Source organism: Limanda limanda, chromosome 12 (genome assembly GCF_963576545.1).
Source record: "Limanda limanda chromosome 12, fLimLim1.1, whole genome shotgun sequence".
NCBI classification, from domain to species: domain Eukaryota; kingdom Metazoa; phylum Chordata; class Actinopteri; order Pleuronectiformes; family Pleuronectidae; genus Limanda; species Limanda limanda.
In genome coordinates, this window is record NC_083647.1 from 4229437 (window position 1) to 4254226 (window position 24790).

Genomic DNA, 24790 nt, shown 5'->3' on the forward strand with positions numbered 1-24790 from the left:
CTGCATGTGCTTGCTTTGAATTAAAAAAACATGATGAGAGTGCAGAACAGTTTTTTTCGATTGCATAAACACTAAAATCAAAAGTATTACATAATTGTCAAAACAATACACTAAAGGAGCAAAACATCGGCACAGATCTGCACCACTATAAGCACAATGTCAGACTCACACTTTTTGCAAAACAATACATACAGTGTTTGCAAAACACTAAACACACTTGATTTTAGTGATTATGCAATCGAAAAAAAACTGTTCTGCACTCTCGTTATGTTTTTTTAACTCAAGGCACGCACATGCATCTCTCCCTGATTTGCATAAACTGGTATCTCAGGGAATGAGTGAACTCATCCCACTTCAACGTGTTCACTCAGCAGTTTACATGAACATGTACACGGGCATGAACAAGCAGGTTTAACCTTTACAATTGTCATTCCTTTCGATTATAATACACTCAATCATTTGTCAATCACCACAGGCGACACAGAATTCTTTACAGGTGAAACACTATGTAATTATCATTACCACGATCAGTTTTCCCCGAAGCATATGCTTTTTGTTTATTGATGACAACACATTATATGAAGGCCCATGTAGAGATACATGAGCCTGACTCTTATGAGGATCTCAAACCTTTTGTAAGCACTGGCCATAGCTACTAAGGATGTCCATCAAACAACGGTGCACTTTGTTATACTATGAGAAGCCAGTGCTTTAAACGTGGCAGCTGTATCCTCATTGACAGCGAAACTCTCCTTCTCTTTGTCTGCTTATGTCCCACAGCAGCCATAAGTTGTACAAGATAGGTCAGAAGCACAGGGACCCTAACCAACCAGACCCAGGTAGCTGGAGGCATTTACAGACAATATGTAACTGTGGAAGCCTGTCTTCTATTACTTCCTGATAAACCTGTCCTTCTTACTGCATGACATATCCTATTATCAAGCCAGTCAGGTACGACTTTCAAAAGAAAACAACATTTTGGATTTGCATACAATCAATAGTTATTCATCTAATGCTTTTATTTAAGTTTGATTGGACAGTATTTAATCATCATTGGATATAAATTGCTGAGAATCAAGATACAGGAATCAATTGAATCAACATGAAGCAACACAAGACTTCTGTTTTAACAGAAAACTCCAAAGTAAAATATATACATTAATAAATTATCAAGTTGTGTCTTTTAGCATTGTTTGGGTGTTGACAGGCAGCAAAACACAGTTCACCATCAATACTTTTTTAGCCAACCGCAAACTAGCTTTGTGTGACTTTTCAAACACTTGTTCATCAGCACTTGTGGATGTGAAACTTTGTCTTCCAGCTGCAGAATTTCCTTTTTGTCAGTTTAGTTTGACTTTTCTTTCCTTTTACTATTATGTCAAAAGATCATTCAATTATTATAGTTTAATAGCATTAATCATAAATTACAATCATAGATTAATTATTATTATGTATGGGAAGTTGAGGATTTCACATAAAGTAACCTTCTTACATTTCTACATAGTAATGTAACTGGTTAAGCCTACGTGTTTACCATGTGATCACCCTACTGACACTTGATTAAGACTCTTATTGGTGATTCTTCCTTTCATTTCTCACTTATAAATGTCTCTCAGACTTTCATGCAAAATTCTTGCATTTGTCAGAACAGTTCTGGATCTTATTTGTGTCACCACCAGAGCTCAAACACTGCAGCTATGCCTCCTCCCGGTGTGTGTCTGAACATCATTAAGGCTCGTCACGAGCAAGACGGTTATGGCAAACCTGAGAGTTTATTCAACCAGAACTACCAGCAGCTGAAACAGCACAGCCTCAGCCACCTATACGTAACTCCATCGGCCAGGGATTGCTGAGCCCCTCTGATCTGGCCAGCTTGGCGTGGCAGAGACCAGCGGCGACTGTTGTGACTCAAGCTAAACTGCAAACATCACCAAAAAACTCTGATTACAGCTCTTGTGCTTTAATTTCCAGAAAATCTCTCCTAATTCATCCTTCATCGTTGATGGGATCTCGAGGCTAGTCTATGGTCAAGGACTACTGGGTAGGGAAGATCCCACCTTCATTATTCACCGTTTTACTGATGTGCTTGAATGTCTCTCTCGTACCTCAATTAACGTGTTTTTCTTAGCGCAACTGCTGGTTTCTTGCATCAATCGGAGCTTTGACATTCCAGAAAAAGGTCTTGAGACAAGTTGTCCCTCTTGAGCAAATATTTCATGAGAACTACTGCGGGATGTTTCACTTCAGGGTAAATATACACACAAAGTAAACTTATTATTATGTCTTAGTGCTTTATGTAAATTCAGAGAACTGAAACATTGTAAGTGTCTGCTAATATCCACTGGTTGTAGTCAGTCTGTAAGCCAAAATACTTTAGGTCATTTTAAATATCATAATGAGTTGGTGCACACAGTTTGTCTGTATTTAAAGCTTGTAGCATGTAGTATGTACTGTAGTACACAGGTACAGTTTAAGGCTTCAAAATGTTCATCCTGTTGGCTTTGTCTCAAGGACACACATGGCAGTACAAAACTCAATTTGAATTTTACATTGATGGTGCTTTAAGTTTTATGTGCAGCAATACTAATATTCCGATGTGAATATAAACTGCCTAAATCTTAAGCTGCTATTCAACACATTTCAATAGAAACAAGTAAATTGCACCTTACATATTGAAATAATATATTTAAGTGATTTTCTATAAATAATGTGAATGACATATATATATATATATATATATATATATATATATATATACCGTCAACAAAATTGACAAACTATTGACAGTACATATATTACACCTGAAGTGTTATTTTGTTCTTTCATTTGACCAGTCGTTTGTCGTTTGCCACTAAATAGTGTCTTTTTAAAAAAATATTTGTAATGTCCTATTTTTCAAATCAGTTCTGGAGGTTTGGAAGTTGGGTAGATGTCGTCATTGATGACAAGCTGCCGACAATCAATGGTAAACTAATCTTTGTCCACCCCAAAGACAAAATGAGTTCTGGCCTGCTTTGCTGTTGAAAGCCTATGCCAAGTATGAAACTAAACAACACAGTGTTTGTCATAAATAAATTACTTTGAACTTATTTCTATACTAGTATCGCATCTGCTTTTTTCAGAGTCTGTGGTTCCTACATCCACATAAGATCTGGAACTCCTGCAGAGGCATTGATGGACTTCACTGGTGGTGTCCACGTGTGCATCAAGCTGCCAGATCCTCCTCCAAACCTGTTGGCGCTGATGTTCAGAGCTGGACAATTTAAGACACTAATAGTTTGTGGGACATATCAGGGGGTAAGCCCCAATAAACCTCACAGATCCAACACTGCCAGATTATTTTTCAGCTTTTCTACCAAGTGCACTGAGTATCCATCCAGCCATCACTCCCTCTCAATCTGAGGCCCTAATCCACTTTGACCCCACATTACCAATTCAGCTGGCATGTGACGCCTCACCTTATGGTGTGGGTGCAGTAGTGTCACACATTATGCCATCAGCGAAAGAGAGACCAATTGCCTTTGCATCGAGGACACTGAGCAAGGCTGGGAATGCTGACGGGCTCTCAAGGCTCCCGCTACCTGTCGTGCACACTGAGTCAAAACAGGCTGAGAGTTGCTATTTCAAGGATATTGCTGCTGCTCATATAACATTGACTCATGTGAGGAGGCACACACGCACTGACCCGGTCATGTCTGAGGTTATGGACATAGTCGTCTGGGGAAAGAAAGGAGACGTGCCACCGAGTTTGAAGCCTTACCTGGTAAGAAGAAATGATTCAGTCCAGTCTGGATGCTTATTATGGGGCTATCGTGTCAATATTCCATCCCCACTAAGAGAGAAAGTACTAGACAAGCTCCACTCTGGACACTGTGGTGTGGTGCGAATTAAAGAAATTGCACGCAGTTATTTCTGGTGGACAGGTCTGGATGCAGATATAGAGGAGAAAGCAAAGTAATTCTCTGCCTGCAAGCAAGTAAGAAGCCTCCCCCAGCTGGCTCCATTACATCCATTGGACTGGCCTGAAGAACCATTGCAAAGAGTCCACATAGACTTTGCTGGACCACAGGAGAACTGCATGTTCTTAGTTGTAGTTGACGCCCATAGCAAATGGCCTGAGGGTTGCTGTCATGAAGAGCACCTCCTCAGAGAGATCCATTGAAGAGCTCAGGTCTATCTTAAACCGTTTTGGTCGTCCACAACAGCTTGTTAATGATAACAGTCCGCAACTAGTGTCTGAAGAGTTCAAGACATTCATGGAAGAGAACGGTATTAAGCACCTCAATTCTGAGCCATTTCACCCAGCTACCAATGCGCTCGCTGAAAGATTTGAAAAGACCATGAAGCTGGCTCTCATGTCCTCTCAAGGTACCCAGTCCCTCAACAGACACCTCAGTGCTTTCCTGTTGTCATACCGAAATACACCTCATGCTACGACAAAGGTGTCTCCTGCCTTGGCTATGCTCCAGAGACAACTTCGTACTCGACTTGAGCTCCTGAGACCTCAAAAGACAAGAGAGTTTGTGCACCTACAATAGAGAGCTCAAGTGGAGAGACAAGCAAAATCAAAGTTCCGGAGCTTCACAACTGGAGACATGGTTTTCACCTGAGCCACCATCCCTTGTTCCAGAGCAGGAGGCCTACCAGGACCATTATCTATCCCCAGAAAAAACCCTGACGCAACCTTCAGAACTGGACACTGTTCAGGGCACACTTAGCCCTGATCACTTCTCCCAGACCAGGAGTCATACAGTCCTCCACAAGAGACAATGTGAATGGCTTGCCTATAGGTCGTAGCTACCTGAAAAGAGACAGACGGCCTCCTGATAGACTGACATTGTAGAGTAGAGACTAACCCCTGACATTGGGGAAGAATAATCCCCAGGGTTTAGTCCAGGAATTTAGGTAGTCTTCCCTCTTTCCATATTTTAGGCAAAGTTCTACAGCCAAAACAAGTTTGTTAAAAGTTCATTATAGAAGTAGAAAATACAGTAAATAACATTGGGATGTATCGAAAAGAAAAAAAACAAAACGTTTGTTTAACGCAGAGACATTTCAGAGAAGATACTGAGACGGTAAAATGATTATTTTTGTTGAGCATCAAACGTAAAGGGGGAGTGATATGTTGTGTATTGACAGCCTAAATTTGTCCCTTCACGGATACTGTTACGCCCCCTTTTATGGTACGCGCTTACGTTGTTGAAATCCTCCGCTCTCTGTAAAAACTAATACATGTTTACGAGCAATTCTCCAATGTGTCCCGTTGTGACGTTCTGTCATTTTAGTTTGTTGATTTCAGTCTCTTTGTGTTTTCTGTTTCCTGTTTTATTTTGTAGTCTTGTTTCCTTGTGTGTTTTCAGCTTCTCGTGTGTGTTCACTTCCTGTCTCGGTGATTGTCTTCCCCAGTCCTCATGTGTTGCACCTGTGGCTAATTCCCCCCGCCTTCCTTGTGTCTCTATATAAGGCTCTGTGTTCCCCTTTGTCAGTTCGTACTCGCTGTCATCTAAGGTTTGTCTTGTCTTGCTGTCCTGTCCAGCTTTCCCGTCCTGATCTTCCCTTTTCCCTGTGCGCCTTGCCGCTCAGCCTCTGCCCCTCTGTTTCACCAGAGAAGGCACCAGTGTTTTTGTCCTCGTGTTCTTGTCTCTCCAGTTGTCATCCTTTAGTGTTTTATGTTTATTTTCTGTTAAAGTTGACATATCATGAAAATTCCACTTTTGTAGTGCGTTAATTTGGGTATCTGGCATGTCTGCCGTCCCAAAAACTCAGCTACCGCGTTTTGTTGTGGTTCCTCTATGTCACAAACAATACGCTAGAGTGCGTCCAATGGGATTACGACCAGAATACACGTCATAGTCACACCATACCAGGGGTGGACTGAGACAAAAATTCAGCCCTGGCATTGTCTGTCCAGACCAGCCCACTACATTATCAGTGGACACCACATAGAAGTCCACAAATCTCGCAGCGTCTTCTCTCATGCATACTACTGTTACCACCTAGCTCAAAGATGGCAACAAGAAGGGAGGCCACACACAAACCTCTCAAGCCAAAAGTAAATTTATTTAACTCCAAATCAATATAGCTCTAACCAGGGGTGGACTGGAACAAAAATTCAGCCCTGGCATTGTCTGTCCAGACCAGCCCACTACATTATCAGTGGACACCACATAGAAGTCCACAAATCTTGCGGCGTCTTCTCTCATGCATACTACTGTTACCACCTAGCTCAAAGATGGCAACAAGAAGGGAGGCCACACACAAACCTCTCAAGCCAAAAGTAAATTTATTTAACTCCAAATCAAGATAGCTCTAACTACGTAGTGGGATGTGTAAAATATGTTACGCGTCAGTGGTGTTACCAGTGTTTGGATGTGTGAAAATAAGGTGTGATGTATGTTGTAAGGTGCAGAAACAAAGGCTGAGGGCCCCATGCCCCTGGAAGCAGCCTTTAGATCTGCAGCTGAAGCCCACCCCAAAAGGGCAGGCCCAGGGTGACGCCCCTGCCAGCTCTACCTGTGTCTGGAAAACAACTCCTCAGGCTCTCACATGTCAAGTGGTCAACCTGAGAAGGACATGGATACATTATAATGTCTCTAACCATCACAAATTAATTATGATTTCATAAAACATAAAAAATGATAAACTCAGCAGACTAGAGGAGACTCAACAGACAAACTTTGGTACAGTGAAGGCAGAGAGTGGAGGCAGACAGAGAGCAAGTCCTCGAACATGGACAGAGGGGGAACAACTCCTCAGGCTCTCACATGTCAAGTGGTCAACCTGAGAAGGACATGGATACATTATAATGTCTGAAAAATAAAGAAAATGTTTTCCTCTGTCCTGCACCTAGAGTTGAGAACTTTTTGGATGTGTGTTTCTTTTAAAACCTTTTGAAAATTATTATAATTATGAAGTATGAATTTATACATTAAAAAATACATGATAAAATTACCAAGTTCTAACAGTGGTCCCAAATGTCCACATATACAACAGAGGGAGAACGACTCCTCAAATATATCACAACAACCTGTAATTGAGAATAATTGATCATTTAGTGTACATGATCACACCATTAAGGATCAACACATAAGCACAATAAAACTTCTGAAAAGAATTATTAAAATGACAAATAATGAATTACTACATCCATAATGATTATAAATGATTAACAATGACAATGTGTGATAATAACAATAATATTAAATATTTCTCACCTTATCAGTGGAGCAGCTCACTCTTCTCTGCAAGTCTGTCTATCACCGAGTCAGAGTCCAAGGCCATGAGAATGTCTTTCTCTGTGGCCATCAACATAAATGCCATGTCTGCCTCCACTCGCTCATCATTGTCGAGTCCTCCTCGCTCGTCTCCCGGCGCACCTGCTGCTGCTGGGCTGGTGAACCCGGCACCAAATAGGTCCGTCAGTTTGGCACATTTAGCAGCCTCCACCTCCAGAGACTTCCACTTTTTTTTCCGATGCTTCTCAGCGCCACCCGGGCGTTTTTTACTCTTATTATCCATTTTAAGTTTCTGTCTGTAGCAGCCCGTCCCGTGACTCCCCCCGCCAATGCCATGAGGTCCCGCCCCACCCTGGTATTTGTTGTGATTGACAGCACTCTCAGGGCTCTCTGAGCCTGTCAGCCCATAATTGATTGACAATGACAAACAATAGACCAATAATATGTGTGGATGTGTCGATGCTGGCAACACACTGCTAGCCCTCTGTAGCCAATTGGCTGGCCCAATTGGAGGGAATTTAGAGAGGAAGAAGAGAAAAAAAAACCATAGCGGACCAGACCAGCCCATATTGGGTCAACGGCCCACCGGGACGATGCCCGGTATCTGGGGGCCGGATTTAAATTTAAAATTTAGATTTAACATTTAGATTCAAATTTAAAATTTAGATTTAACATTTAGATTCAAATTTAAAATTTAGATTTAAATTTAACATTTAGATTTAAATTTAACATTTAGATTTAACATTTAGATTTAAATTTAACATTTAGATTTAACATTTAGATTTAAATTTAACATTTAGATTTTACATTTAGATTTAAATTTAACATTTAGATTTAACATTTAGATTTAGAATTAGCATTTAGATTTAACATTTAAGTGTTACATTTAAAATTTGGATTTAAATATTTAAAATATCTCTAAGTTGACAAATATTGTTGTAAATGTGCAAAAAAGTGACTCTCAAAAATTCACACCAGTTTTGGTTTGAAGCTAAATGTGACAAAATGTTGCTGTTATTTTTAGCGTGAGCTGCTTGACAAACGGCACCCCATATTCCAGTGGCTGCCCACATCTGCCTCAAGACACGGGTACCTGCTTACCTTTTTACGAATGTGTCGGGCCTAGTCTACATCCAGGACATGTTTAAACCTAACACCCCAGCCTGTTCACCCCGCTCTGCATCTGCAGTTTGCAGGCGTTATGTGTTTATCCATCTCTGTAACTGTCAGATCGGTTTATACATGTCTTATTAGAGGTCAAAATGCAGGTAGACGTATTTGTACACTGAGAGGAGTGGCCTCAGGCCTTTGCACAAGTTAGTAGAACAAGAGCTTCTTATCTCATATGCAGTGATCAACCATCACTCTCTCTGTGTGGCTGCTGAGGTAAGAAGCCAATTTCAGTGACGCTTTCACTTATGTAACTTGTGGTGTTGTCCTTCTGAGTTTATCTATTGAACAATTGTTATTACTCAGGAGCCGTTGAAAATAACTTACTTCTACTGCAATATCTTACATAACAACCACAACTCTTTAACTTCTCTTCACAATTTAATATTGTGAAAAAGGAAATTGACTCTGTTGCCTGTATTTTTCTGTGTTATGTATTCGGGACTATGGTGCATGCAAAGGCGGAGAAATGCATCTGTTACATCTTTAGTCCTGTGACAACAACAACAATAACTGTAGGTGTCAGTGCTTTTGCTGCCGGTGCTGGTACTGTTGGAAGCATGTTAGGAAACTAAAAGTCCATGTTTTTCTTGTAATGCCAAGATTCATCTAATCACAAAGATGGGCAAATGCTAATGGGTATTATCTAAAGCAGGGGTCTCCAACGTTTTTTCAGGCCAAGGACCCCTAAACTGGTGGAGAGATGGAGCAGGGACCCCCTACTATATATATAGTATAAAATTATGTTTTATATTAAACTGGGCCTAGTGCCATATATAAACATAACTTCCCTGTTATTGTGCATTCAATACTAAGCTATTCAAATATTACACGGGTTAATATATTCATGTTTTTAATTTAAACATGTGCAAGGTACAGGGTGGACATGCCACTGCCATTTATAAACATACATCTTGCATACAACACTGAGCTATTAAAGTAATTCACAGATTCAAGTTTTTATTTTAAACATGTAGAATAGACAGTGAATCCTCATAGAAGCCCAAGATAGGAGCGGTATTGAAGTAATCAGCTCTGATGCCAGGGGCCGGGACAAAATCAAACGCCTTAATTAAAGAGAGGCAAACTTGATCCATGTCCTTAAAGGCATCAGTTACCTTTTCTCAATGAGGACTTAGACTTATCTTCTTTATATAGGTAGCATTGCCATCAGTTGATCATTCTGTGAAGTTCTTCAAACCCTCTTTAAATATGTTCAAATTCCTCATTGTAGATTCCATATATTTTAACCACTTGAGGACATTTGTAATAATAATAATAATAATTTGTATATCACTTTGAATATTACTTATCTAGACGGGGTTACAAAGTGCTTCACACAAAAGTCCTTGGCAAAATGAAAAATGAATTGTAATAAAAGATATTATGTTCAGTCCAATTTAAGAGCCAAATCGTGACTTATTGTAAGTTGCTTTGGATAAAAGCGTCAGCTAAATGAAATGTAATGTAATGTAATGTGACATGATAAGGTTGGGACCATAAGTTTGTCGAGAAAACTGTTCCAACAATGAACACTCTGGCGACATGTTGAGAGAAAAAACTCAATTAATTGGAAGAAGCCTCCAGCAGAACTAGAATCAGTGTGGCTGGCAATGTATACAGGGCGTTGCGAAAATCAAGACGGGAAACCCCAACTTGGTGTACGGGAGACGGGTGGAATTTTATTACCCAAGGTAATTTGTGCCTGACTGGGAATATGAATAGGATTTGTGATGGTTGATAATTTACTTTTATTTATTTTGTAATCTTTCATTGTTAGAGACATATAGGGGAAGGATGCTTAATGGTTCAGGCCCGCTGCCTATTTTAGTTGAGTTATAATGGAATGGAATGTTGATCAGATGCTGTTGATATTGATTAGCTGATGGCTGGTGCGGCCGTTGGGGGGAGCTAGTCGGAGTAGTATTCTGAGGTGCAGCATTCGAGGAAGATGTTTCCAGTGTGGGGTTCCAGTTTAACTGGGGATCATGTCAAGTAGTGATCACCAGATAACATTGGTGTTTTCCATAAACAACATCTGGTGTTGTACAGCTGGCAAAGTAAAACACGCTTCATTAAGGTAACGCTAACCGCACATCTCAGCGGCTCAGTTGTGTAATGAGATCGTACACAGTTTTTTATACTATCTATATATTTTTACCCATATTATTTATATTGTTGTCTCAACTTGTTGTTGACATGGACATATTATACATGTTTATTTCAAAGAGACCTTCAGTGCATCAACGCACTTCACACACAGGCGCTCTGTGAAAATGACGAATCTGGAAGTGTTGCTAGCGGCAGCAGCCGGTGTGGGTAGAGGGGCAAATTGTCTGAAACTCACGATCCTGGAATTTGATCGGTTAGATCTAACACTTTACTACAGTGATTTGGCTTGTAAGCTAGGATATTACCTGCTCGAGTACGATAAATAAGTGTAGATTTGATAAATGTCGGTTCGAGATTTTTCGAAATAAAATTTATTGTGCAAGGCCCCTAGAGGTCATGTATAATATTGCACGTTTTCCCCTTGCACACCTCTAGTGACTGCAAATTATCTCTCTTTGTCTCTGGGTGTCAGTACACCTGATGAAGATTATGCCGATATGCATCGGTGTATTCTAATGCTTCATGCCCATTGAAGCAATGGGTTACATTTTTAAAACCACTTTGAGTGCCTGGACCTGGATTCTCCACGCCATTATTTCTGGACATACGTTTTCCTATAATTTGTTAACTACTTAACGCTGTTGGCCTACACAAAAGGTTAAACCATTCCCATACTTAATTTAAATGTGGTAACCATTTCTTACATTACTTGAGAGCAAATTAACATGAGATGTACTTTAACTATGTATACTACTTGATTTAATGTACCCCTCCCCATGTTCAAATTGAAGAGTACAGTCTAATGCAAAGAATCAGAGATCCCTGTTTTAATTGTATTTGCATAGAGGTAACAAGATAAAGCTTCTTTGTGTCAAGTTTGTTTTATGCCAAGATTATATTTTATCTCATTTTTTTCTGAACAGAGCTCAACCACAGCAGCAATGCCTACCTCTGGTGTGTGTATGAACATCATCAATGCCCGGCATCAGAAAAATGGACATGGGATCATCACCAACCCCTTTAACTTCCTCAACCAAGACTACGAGCAGATGAAACAGTACTGCCTCAGCCGACGAGTAAGGTACATTGATGAGATGTTCCCCCCTGACAGTAACACCATCGGCGAAGGGTTACTGAAACCGACTGACCTGGACCGTGTGGTGTGGCTGAGACCAGGGGTGAGTGGTGTGGTACCTGACAAGATGGGATTTAGGATCTCTCCTGTTAAGTGTTTTACTATATCACTTGTTTATTGTTAGAGCTCCGATGAATGACCAACCTGACAAAAATAATATTGCAAAATAATATTACTATGGCCTATAGTAATATTATATTACAATATTATTTTCTCACAGTTGATATATTACAAGCTTCAACAATAACATGTAAATAATTCCTCTGTTTCAGAATATAATTTCCAATCCATCTTTTGTTGTTGATGGGGTCTCCAGATTTGACTTTGGTCAAGGCCTGATTGGTAGGAAACTTGATCTTGATTCACAACAATAAATGAGTTGGTTTTACAGCAGTGTCACTAAGAGATGCCCACACAGCCAAGTGGAACAACTGCATCCTCATGAAATTGCAGAAAACAGCATTTCAAGCCCAAACAAGCCCAATGTAGTTCAGTTTCTAACATGTTCACCCATGTTGTCACCGGCACGGGGTTGTGCTGTTATTGGTATCTGAAAACAGGTACAGCGCACTTATACAGGTAGTGCATGTGACAAGCAATGACTTGTTGCATTGTAGGCAAGTAATTGTGTTTTAAATCACGCGACAGACTACAGCTTCCAAGTAAAATAGTGATGCATCATCATGTCAACTCCCTTTCAAGGAAGTACACAAACTCTTGTAAAGTCCACACACACACAAAACTGTATCGCACAGGTGCAACAGTGGTAATTGTGTCCATTGCACAATTTTTTAGCATGTGTGACACATATGTCGCAGAGCACAGCCCTTCAAAAGTTTGGAAGAAAACAATCCAAAATCCTCAAGCCTCTCCTTCAACAATCTTTTCAAGATTTAATAGTTGGTACCTGTTCTCTTTATCTGTGGAACGGACTCCGAGCGACATAAAAAAAAAGCTGTTTTGCAATGTATTTTACTTAATATATACTTATTTAAAATGGAATTTGAATTTAATCAAAGCACAATGAATCATGGTTCCTCGAGATTAAAAGGTAACAAGTCGAGTCTGAAAGATAATGGTGGTTATGCACAGCAGTCTGAATTCCAGCATGTGGTTTAGAATGTTCAGAAAAAGTCATTCCAGTTCATCAGTGTAATGATACTGACAAGACATCCATGTTTTCAGACCTAACCTCATCAGTGTTCATGGGACAGTAAGAACCAACAATAACCACTGTACCAATGTGTATTCTGCCTCCTGGCTGTGTTAGCATACTTGAATGTTTCTTAGACGTAAACCTGATTAAACAAACAATACTGTCATGTCTGTTTAATATACTTTCCTGACAACTCAATGGTTCTATTTTACTTAGGAAACTGCTGGTTCCTTGCATCTATCGGAGCTCTGACATTCCAGGATTCAATACTAAAGCAAGTTATTCCTCTTGAACAAAGTTTTAATGAGGACTACTGCGGGCTGTTCCACTTCAGGGTAAATATCGCAACATCATCCAAAAATAGGTTCTGATCAATTATATACATCTCATTTTGCTATAACCCTCTTCATATTGTCAACTATTCAGTTTTGGAGGTTTGGAAAATGGGTGGATATTATCATTGATGACAAGCTACCAACAGTTGATGGCAGATTAATCTTCGTCCATTCCACAACCCCGACTGAGTTCTGGCCTGCTTTGCTGGAGAAAGCCTATGCCAAGTATGAAAAACAATGCATTTCTCATACACACAGTCCTCATAGTCTCAGAGTGACATTGATCTTACTTTGTGAAAGTCTTTGAAAGTAATTTAACACCTGCTGTCAGGGTGTGTGGTTCATACGCAGACATGAATTCTGGAACTCCTGCTGAGGCTTTGGTGGACTTCACTGGCGGTGTCCACTTGTGCATTAACCTCAGAGAAGCTCCTCCGGACCTGTGGGAGCTGATGACAAGAGCTGGACAAAAGAATTCCCTGATGGGCTGTGGGACTCCTCAAGGGGTTAGCATACAAAACCAAAGAGTTGACAGCATAACATCAAAGCATCTCAAGGCTTAGATAATCTAAGGTAGTTTGGTTTCATTTACAGTTTGATCAATATCAACTTCAGATTCCAGTAAAATATACCTCAACGTAAAAGACCAGCAGTGGCTGCCAAGGCTCAAAAACTCTGAAAATGATCCGTAGGGCATAAGAACAGTTCAACTATATGTAATTACCTTTGGCATTTGACTAACAGCCTATGCCTGAAGGAAAAGATGAAGTGCTCAAAGCTGTACTTAAAGTATGTGGTAGAGAGAGAAGGTGGGTTCAGGGTTTTGAATGGGTCCAATAATGCATGAAAGCATTTATTCAAGTCAACAATTTTCTTGTTGATGTAATCAAATTAGCTATTTCCCTTTAGATTTTGATTACATTATTTTCAGGCTTGTGCAATTAAATTGGTGTGTTTGTCACCAGGTTAATTTAGTTCAAGTCTAATGTTATTTGAGAAGTGCAATTAAGTTTTTACTACACGTTGTTAGCTCATAAATTTCAGAACTGTACCTTCAGGATATGTGGAGTCTGTCAATGCCATTTCAGTGCCATCTCTCTAAACTGTATACCTCTATCTTGTAGAAGACATCTGCCAACAATGTGCTGCCAAATGGATTGGTCCAAGGCCATGCCTATACTGTCACAGGTGTGAAACAGGTAAATAGTCACATTTACATTGAAGTCATGGCAGCATACAGAATTCTGTGTTTGTATAAATATCCCTGATTTTTTGTCTGCTGCTCATTTCTCGTCAGTTTATGAGCCAAGGGAGACTCGTTAACCTGGTGCGTTTGTGGAACCCCTGGGGCAAAACAGAGTGGAACGGACAGTGGAGCGATGAGTAAGAATGACTACCCGGCAAAGATTTATAAAGATAGAAGTTATTTTACCCTCACCAAATAACATGTTGCTGATGTTTTCACTGTCACCTTTTTTTGTTAGTCACAGTAGCAGTACCGGACAGTCTCAAGTCGTATCAGAGCGCCTCAAACCAAGGCGCCTGTCTATTTTATAACAGTAGATCTTGGTTCTTCCTCCTCGAAAATGCGCAGGCGTAGGCCATCCTCCTGGCATTGGAATACGGAAGTGAACAGGAGACACTCCCAAGGCCTTGACACAGCTGATGCTATGAGGGCCAAACCGTTGTCCATTGGAGAAAAGATGTTCTGTTCCTGCTATTTCGGCTGTATGTTCTGTTTGTACAGACATTCAAAACAACTAAACCAAAACAAGGAAACAACAATGTTACGCACATACATTCTAATTTCAAGATTAAACACTAGGAAGGAAAATGTTATTATTAATCATTTGTGTGAAGGCATAATATATGGCTCAAACTGCTCATGCCCCCCAACCCCCCCTCTGAACTTTATTGCATAGAGTTCAGTCAGACCCACACTATATATCCATTAAAATTCCTAACACTTTCTATTACTGTCTTTAATTAGCTTTAATACCTTGGAGGCAGTTGTATTTTATGTTTTATGTAATTATATTTATGTGTAAATCTATGTCAATACATCTATATGTAATGAGGCCAATCGTTGGTTCTATACCATTATTGTGAGGACATTTTGACAGTGTGAGGACATTTTGGCTGGTCCTCACAAATTATATTGGCTTTTTGAGGGTTCATACCTGGTTTTAGGTTTAGGGTTAGGCATTTAGTTTTGATGTTTAGAGTTGGGTTAAGGGGCTAGGGCAGGGGTGGGCAAACTTTTTGACTCGCGGGCCACATTGGGTTCTAAAATTTGACAGAGGGGCCGGGCCAGGAACAGATGGATGGAGTGTTTTTGTGAACTAATATAAATGACATGGAAAAATCATTACATGAAAGGATTTGGCCTTAACCAAGTAGCAAAGCACTTATTTGCAAGGCCATTTAACAAAAACTCGCCTTCAGAGAAAGGCTTGCTAGCCTTTGCTATTTCGAATGCCCCCCAAAAAACATGCCTTGGTAGATGACTCTTTAATCGCAGTTTGTCTGTGAATTTTTTTTTTTGCTGAGTCTGTAAATTAGTCGCCAACCTCTGAGCTGCAACCACCCGTTCTTGCGTTGACTGCTTGCTAGCGTAGTTAGCATGCTTCGTAGCAAAGTGACGGCTGATGTTGTACTCCATGAAAACTGCGTCTTTCTCGGCATATCAGGCATACAGCCTTCGATTGTACATCAGTGAAAAAGTATTTTGTTGTCGACTCCGTGTTAAACACTCGGCACTCATTGTCCACTTTTCGTTTCCTTGATCCTCTCATTTTACAGAAGGGCTCACAGGGCAAAGGGAAAAAGTGGGAGATCATTTTATCCAAAGCGACTTACAATAAGTGCATTCAACCCCGAGGGTTCAAACCCAGAACAACAAGAATCAAGAAAGTATGATTTCTTCCTGAATAAAGCAAAAAGTACGTGCCATTTAAGTGCTACTAAATTGATGGTTTTCGGCGGGCCGGATTAAAAAGCCCAACGGGCCGTATATGGCCCGCGAGCCGTACTTTGCCCATGTCTGGGCTAGGGAATACATTATGTCAATGAGTGTCCTCACTCCTCACAAGTATAGAGAGACGTGTGTGTGTGTATGCATCTTTTTATAAAATTCATAACTGTTTCTTTCCTTCTCTCTCATTGTCAAACTGTCGCTAAAGTTCACATTTGTGGCAAACTGTGAGTCTTCAGGATCGTGAAATGTGCCTTTCTGTGAAAGATGATGGAGAGTTTTGGTAAGTGTGTTGTATGTTCTAATCAAAATTTCATTTCATTCTTAAAATGGCAATAAATGATAGTTATTATTGTAACATACCTTTCTTTACATTATAGTTTTGGGTAAAAATCCACTTATGTGTTGATAAAAAAAAAGTTATATATCTAAAAATAAGTACAGTGTATCAGGCACTATGTTCATATACTCTCCGAGCTGTACACAGAATAATTTTTTTTTCTCTTGCGGATCAAAGAGTTATTAAATACAAATGATATCATACTTATAATTCAATGATGATAATTAACTAAGTTAATTTCTGATTTGGACAGGATGACACTGGAAGATTTCTGTGAGTTCTACAATGATCTGGACATCTGCTGCCTGTGTCCAGACTTCCTTGATGGAAGCTCCTCGTGCCATTGGAAGTCGTCATTCTACGAGGGCAGATGGGTTGCAGGAACCACGGCTGGAGGATCCACGCAGAGCTTTGGTACTTTCCAAATATCTGTAAATAAGTTAAACTGTTTTGCATCTTGCAGAGATACAGAGACAGTTTCACTGTTCTGCTCTGTACTTTCTAAAAGAGGCAAACATGACTCCAAATGGAAACTGAATCGTAAAACAAGAGACAAATGGGAGATCGAACTCGATAACAGCAACAAGACTGCAACATAGAGCTGGTTCTATCATTTGTCAGTTAAAAGGTCACATTCCAATTTATTTGATGAATTTATAATCACCTTTCAAAATGTAGAAAGAAATTATGAACAAATGATAATCAAAATCTAAAGTCTATAATTATTTCTTTGGCGCACACCAGACTCCATACACACAAAGCAGCATTTTGCAATCATGGATGAACTGGCTGCAGTAAGTTTGTATTTGATGTTTTTGTCTTCTTCAATCTTCCAGAAAAATTCTCCACCAATCCACAGTATCGGATCAAGGTCGGCAAATTATTCAGTGAGTGTTCAGAGAACCAGGGGGAAAAAAACGTTCTGATGTCTCTCATGCAAATGCCCGACAAAAGGAACAGACGCCTCGTACAAAATCTCCACATTGGACTCCACGTATATGAGGTAAATTTTGTTTTGTTTTTTGTTTTGTGTCACATTTGGATTAAATTTTAAATAGTTCATGCATTGAACTAAGTTGAAAATAGTCACGTAAAATTTAAAATTAAATAGTTCTGTTGGTTCAGCCATAACATGTCATCATGTTAAACGTACAAGTGGGAAATTTAATTCTATGGTGTGCTTTAACTTGATATGATTACAAATGTTTTGTTTTACCCCAACACAAACTTCATTTTCCTCTGGTTTCATCCAAGGTGACCGAAGAAGTAAGTAACATTTCTCACACATTGCCCTTCTATACTGGAGAATGAGCTGAGCTGCATAGAAATTAAACATCTGCTTATTATTGGCATTACAGTACCAGGCACACAAAGGGAGGTTCCCAGCCTCTTTCTTTGGCAGAAACAGAACTGTGGCCCAAACTAAAACCTACTTAAACGCACGTGATGTGACGGAGTTCGTCAAGTTGAAGCCTGGTGAATACCTGATTGTGCCGTCCACCTACAACCCCAATGAGACTGCCTCCTTCATCCTGACCATCCTGTCCAAGTCCGAGAACCATGTGCAGTAAGTCACTTAAATCTCACTCATTAGCTTTCAAAGTGTTGTAGATATACAGTTTATCTGTATATGCCACATAGCATATCCTAGAATACATTACAATAGCATGTGCATCTAAGTAAGTCCAGCACCAGTCTGAACACTGTACATGCAAAGACCAAACTGATGTCAACGTTCAATCTAATGTCTGGTCCTTCTATTGTCTAATATTATGCTGCTTGCAAAAATATTTGAGAATCTCTGAATGTTCTGAGGTGTTCTCCTGCCAGCTACTTAAAATAAATAAATAGTAAAAAGCATTGATTCATTTTCCCAGCACAACCACACTGACATCTGCTGGTCTATTAGGAGCTCTACAAGGTAGCATGTTTGTCCTGTCTTGCTGAGGCTACTTAAAACACTGCTGCAGTGATAAAGTGAATAAAGTCATTGGACTCAATGGATATTGGTCAAATATTAAGTAAAATATATAGTAAGAATTCTGGAGAATGTCTGAATAAGCCAATGGGAGAACAGTTGAACATCTGCTACGTTCCTCGTGTGAAAGGCAACATCTGGAGAAAGTCTGGACCCTATTTTGCAGACATTCTCAAGGGTTCATGTCTGAAAACGGCTTTACTGGCATAAGTAACTGTTGTAGAGAAACGTATTTCACTCAATTGAGAAATAAATTCTCCTCTGTTTTTGTGAATTAACAAGATTGTTCAAAATTCTGCTAGAAGCTCTCTTTCTATCTTACTTCTGAGACGTTTATCTTTCAGTGTCTTGAACCAAAACCCAAATAAAACAGGATCAAACTACACAGGTCGGATATGTTTGCTCCAACGCTCTCTATGCTAAATAAACTATTATTTGGCAATTGTGAGGAAGGCTATCTTGTGACCGAAGAGAAAACTGAATGTTTTTCCTCATGAAATGGGAAATAATATTGTTTAACTAGAAAAACAGAACACCTTTATTTTTCTCATGAAAAGTATTACTTTAATTTAGAAAAACTGACGATTATTTTGTTAATCCAGCAAAATAAAGGAAAATTATTTTTCTCGGTTGAATGTGTGTAGTTATTAATTACTGAATCTGGAGTATTAACCCCTAACACTACTTGTTACTATAATTAGCTAGCGTATGTGATAATTCCCTGCAATGACCAAGAGTACTGACGACTTATGTTCTTCCTCTCAGTGAGGATTCTGGAGGCCATAACGACGAACACAACAAAACAGAAGAGGTGCACAAGATTTTTAAATTGACCGTCTATGTTAATATCATTTTGGTGTTTCTGCTTTGATCCATGTTCTTTACTGATTGCATTGATCATATATGATACATGTATATATGTGTTACCGCAGCTCATCTGGAACTGAACACGCCATCTTTTTCAGAAAACACAAGACGAAAATGGAGTGGATGACCAAAATAAGAGAAATTTTTTCCGTCAATACTCTGACAAGGTAATTTATGAGTGTTCAGATAATGGGACAACATATTAAAAAGTATTATTTGCTTTCTTTCCAAGAACTTGATGAAAGACATATGACACTGGGTTATTCTCTTTAAATTGCCAGGTTAGCTGTATCCCCCAGCTTCCAAACAATCAGAAACAAGATCAGTCTTATATTCAAACAAATAGTTTCAGCTGCAGTGGGGCACACGAGAACTTCTCTTTCACTTTTGTGCGGCTGTCACTACTTGCAATCTGTTCCACATAAGATAAACATTCATGTGTGTGCCCTGAGTACTGCCTTATAATTATTATAACAATATTATAATACAATACGATATTTATATTATTACACTGAATTATTTTTCTGATTTCTTTTCCAGTATGAAGAAGTAGACGCTGAGATGCTCCAGACAATTCTAAATGATCGAATCTTGAAAGGTTTGAAAACTTTGGTTAAAAATATTCAAATGTAGTTATCTTTTGTTGCATTCCTTAGTTGCTGAGTTTTGGCCAAACTGAATCTCCTGCTATCTTTTGTTTTTGTTCAGGAGATTTGAAATCTGGAGGCTTCAGCATCGATGCCTGTCGCAGCATGATTTCTCTGATGGATGTATCCTCAGTGATGTTTATGCTACACTTGATCTGTTTGCCCTTTTGTTAGTTTAACAGTCATGAAAAGATTTAAAAGTCAGGTGGAGACATGAAACAGCATTCTGAGTTAATACCTTAATGTTGGGTTAAAGACGTCCATCACTGGCAAACTGAATGGGGAGGAATTCCTGCGTCTGTGGAAGAAGGTCATCCTGTACAAGGTAAAAGGACCCAAGGACTGGTTACATCATATTTATTACATCAATACTCTAATGAACGGTTAGGATACATCTTGCTTTATATCCTGAACACTATGTGATCTTCCTTATTACCTCATAATTTCACAAAACTGTTATTTTTTTTACACAGGACATTTTCTCCAAAAAGGACGTTTCACTTACAGGAACACTGTCTCTGAATGAGCTCAGGAATGCTGTCATGGCCTCAGGTGGATGATAAACTTGTTCATTTTTGCTCCTGTGGGCAGATGTCACTGCCTTGTGGCAGTATGCCCCCTTGATGAAAAACAAATGAACTGTGTACAAAGACAGAAAATACCCCAAAGCAATGCTAGGAAACCAGGTGCCATATAAAAAATGTATCCACCAGATGTTGACAAAGTGGGAAAGGGGTTTCAACGTTTTCCACCAAGCAGTACACGTCAACTGGGATTTTCGTCTAGTGTCACATTGTTATGAGGGGCACAGCGGTTTAGTGGGTTGCTCTGTCGCCTCACAGCAAGAAGGTTCTTGGCTCAGATCCCAGTTTGGCTGTGGTCCTTATTACCAGATTGGGGATAAATCGATGGAGACTCTAAATTAACAGTGAGAGTAAATAGTGGTTAGTCCCTGTGATACACTGGCGACTTGTCCAGAGTGTACCTGGCCTCTCGCCAGATGTCAGCTGGGATTGACTCAAGATCCACCCCCCGCAAACCTAAAAAAATAAGTAGTATCGATGATCTTTAGGTAATGGGTCCTTTTTTTGGGGGCCTTTCTGTCTTTAATTGGTAGAGACAATGGAGAAACAGGAAATTCAGCTGCAGATAAAGGCAGAATGACACAGTAAATAGTGAAGAAGTTAAGAGGGATCCTGCTGGTTAGGGCATGTTTTGCCCATATAATTAATTTGTTGTAAAATGTTGTGAGGTACAGTTCTTATGCTTTTCAAATATAGCGTTTTATTTTGTTTTATTTGTCAAATTAATTTTTTAATTAATAAAGTTCAGTCATCACTTAACTGAACGTTCAGCAACACATACAAACAGGCTTTTAATTTATGCAGAGCACATTCTTTTCATTACAGTGCTGAGCTCGACTCCATTGCTGCAAATATCCAGATACTGAATTATCTTGTTAAACCGAGTAGAGAACTTAGCTTTTTTGCAATATGCTGCCCCCAATTTTTTTATTCACAAATTCAATTTCAAAAATTGGAACATTTTTAATCTTTTTTCCTTCTATTCAAGCCTCATTGCAAAAAAATACAACAGTATGAGAGTCATATTACAAATAATCTGCAGATAAATCATCATCATGAAAATAATGAAATATGTTCTGAACTCTTGTCTGATGTCTATTGTTCAGGAAAGCGTGTCAGCGATGACATGCTGAATTTGATGGCTCTGCGCTACGGTGCCTCCTCTGGACACATGACACTGGAGAGTTTCATCAGTCTCATCCTTCGCTTTGAATGCATGTCCCGTAAGTGCATTTGGACAGCCGGCAACGCCATTACGCAAGCATCAGAAAGGAAATGGCGAAAGTCTTTATCCTGATGACCTGCTCACTTATTAATGTCTTCTCTCTTCCTTCTCTGCCATTATTCCTGCAGCCAAAAGCTATTTGTTACCAAACAAAAATTACAATCCCCATTATCCAACCCTCCAAAGAATCTTCTCCATCTTTTCCAACCACGTTGACCCCCCCCCAGTCCCCCGCGTATTTCCCCCCTTCTACCAAGCCACTTTGTCAACTACTTCATAAAAAAGATAGATAACATATGCTCCTCGTTTCCAAACCCACCTTCTGTAATTACCTTTCCATCAACTTCATCTTCATCCCCTTCACTTTCCTCTTTCACCCCCGTCTCTCAATCAAGATCTTACCCTAGTAACTTCTGCCTGCCCAACCACCTGCCCCGTTGACCCCATCCCATCTCACGTTCTTTTCTCACCGATCTTATCAACACTTCCCTGTCAACTGTCTGTTTCCCTAACTCTCCTAAAGAGGCAAGAGTGAACCATCTTCTCAAGAAACCCACCCCCAACCCGTCTTAAGTAAACATACACAGATCTGTCTTTCTTATTACTTTGTCTCCAAACACTTGAAGGTGCTATCTTTAATCAACATCCCTTTTATCTCCACCATAACAACCTTCTTGAGCCTTACCAGTCTGGTTCAAGGCAGGCAACTCAACTGAGACTGCCGTCCTTGCTGTCACTGAGCAACTTCACACTGCTATAGCCACCTCTCTCTCCTCTATCATCATCCTTCAAGACCTTGGTGAAAAGATTTAATGTAGGAGGATGGACAAAAATGCTCTCAGACACACCAGCTAAATGTTAGGCGGACCGTTGCGGTCAATGAGAAGTTTAAGTCATACTTCACAGATTTTTGGTTCTTGTGAGCAATCGTCAAAATGGTCATTGTTGTAATTTCCTTTTTTAAATGTATTTATTACTTATTTACCCTGGAGGCCAGATCACAGAGTCTTGTTTTGGGGTCACACCTGCACTAGAGCTGTATGAGTTGAGGTGTGAATGTGTATTGAACTATCTGGGGGAGAACTCAGGACAGCAGTGGTGGACAGTTGGTGTCTTGAGCCACCTCCACTCTTTTCCAGGTTGACAAAGTTGACTTCTATCAATCCTTTTTAAAATCATCTTTCTTCTCTAGCAAAAATATTCTTTTCAGTCAAGGGGAGATACAACATTAGGGTAATAGAGAGTGCTTACATCCACCAAGGCTAACATCCTGCCTTGTCATGTTAAAGTGAAACAAATCTCTACCCTCCATGCCCCCCTGCCCTTTCACCAAGTTTAAGATAAATCACTTCAGTGGTTATTGTGTAATAAATCCTTGGCAACAATACAGGATACTAGAGTTTAAGGGGAAGTGGAAACATAACGTTCAATCTTTCTCTGCAGTCCAATAACTTCCAATAAGTCCCTTATTACTTTGGAGAATTTTGTGTTGTGTGGTGTTTGAGCAATCCAGAGCTGCTCTGTACCATTGTCCATTGGATTTGAAGTACAATGATTATGTAAAGCCTGAAATAACAACACATTGCTTTTTTCTCAATAGAAATCTTCAAGCAGCTGTCTGAGGGATCGAAAATCACTCTTGGTGAATCAGAGGTAACACAAGCTGTACAGAGTTCGTATTTATTTTTTGGAGATTATCTCAAAATGGTTCTATCTTTGCATTACCTTCACAGGTGTTGATTTGAAAATGTCTTATTGGTATTTTTCAAATAGAATTCCACTATTGTATCTCCAGGACATTGTTAAGTCTCTGTGATGAAGTGATGACGATTTTGAGCAAATGAATAATCTGTCTTATCTTTATTTACAGTGGATGTACCTTTCAATGTACACTTAAACTGACAGAGAAGATGAGCTGCAGGACTCATTTCGAACAACTGCAGCAGACATTTACATGTGTAAACAAGATGCCATTTCAAGTTGGGGTTTTAAATCTGTCGGATTTACATCGGACATAATCATTTAGTGGACATATTAATGAGTTCTAACAAGACTGCTCTGTGACATGTAATACAGGGATATGAATTGATTTGAATTCTATTAGCAACTCATATAAACAACATAATAGACATGTCTTATTCTGTATGAAGGTCAACAGTCGGAATATTGGTGTCGATGTAAACAGTGTAATTTCATGAATACTATTCAGTAATATGATTGCCACGGAGGGGGAATTAGCCAATGTTAGCATGCTAGTGTGCTTAAATATGATTGTGAGGATATGTATATTATAACGTCCTCGCTTACAGAGGACAGGAAGCTTCTTCGTCGTTAACAACTTTTATTTTACCTTTACACGAACATGTGCGCTTCTCGCTTCACTCGGTAACTCGCACTCATCAACAACAACTTCACTTCCTCATTGACTCCCGCTCCCCCGCAAAACCAGTCAATGAGAGACTCTCTTCACCAAACAACCCCATCCTATTGGTCTACACAATCACATGTCCCACCCCTGACCATTCACTGACCTTAGGAAATCAGAACACTCCTTAAACTAAGTGTTTTACTGAACAACATAAAAATCACACATAAACATAACCCCAGTCCGTTACAATATATTATACCGGCTAATTACCAGCTTGTTAGCAGGAATGATAGCAAACAGTAGTTAACATGTACTGCATAATGCTGTGATTGTCAAGTCTTGTGAAATCTAACATCTAGTCTCTTGGATTGAATATTAGTAGAACTCTTTTATATGTGGGGTATTGCTTTTTCAGTTTTAGGTGGGAGTTTTATTTTTTTCAATTTTTTTGGTGAAGGTTTTTTGATTGAATTTAACAAAATAAAGATATCATTCAGGTTTAGTGTATGAAAAGTTCTTTCATCTTTTAAATTCCTTGCCGATATCTCGAAATGTGTGAAATAAGAGTTTAAATAGCCTTTTGAAATTGGATTAAGAAAATTTACTTTGGTGGCAATGCATTGCCTGGTGATCAGTCCCCTTATGTCCCCTCAAAAAAAAATAT

General features: G+C 39.5%; 1 protein-coding gene across 1 annotated transcript; it reads left to right on the forward strand.

The window, feature by feature from the left end:
- Nucleotides 1–11437: 11437 nt before the first annotated feature.
- On the forward strand, nt 11438–23655 carry LOC133015987 (calpain-1 catalytic subunit-like). Its single transcript, XM_061083285.1, has 21 exons — nt 11438–11695; nt 11925–11994; nt 13025–13143; nt 13235–13368; nt 13475–13649; nt 14268–14342; nt 14441–14526; nt 16326–16400; nt 16711–16871; nt 17294–17460; nt 17712–17723; nt 17816–18024; nt 19201–19246; nt 19401–19469; nt 19843–19900; nt 20011–20072; nt 20206–20274; nt 20423–20501; nt 21640–21756; nt 23359–23411; nt 23629–23655. Exons 1-21 carry the CDS (start codon nt 11459–11461, stop codon nt 23653–23655), a joined length of 2100 nt encoding a protein of 699 aa, XP_060939268.1. The 5' UTR covers nt 11438–11458.
- Nucleotides 23656–24790: the final 1135 nt, after the last annotated feature.

Coding starts and splice junctions, on each gene's coding strand:
- LOC133015987 (XM_061083285.1), top strand. CDS start 11,459: ATGCCTACCTCTGGTGTGTGTATGAACATCATCAATGCCCGGCATCAG. Junction 14,527..16,325: donor AACGGACAGTGGAGCGATGA/GTAAGAATGACT, acceptor CTGTCGCTAAAG/TTCACATTTGTGGCAAACTG. Junction 18,025..19,200: donor AAGTCCGAGAACCATGTGCA/GTAAGTCACTTA, acceptor TCTTCCTCTCAG/TGAGGATTCTGGAGGCCATA.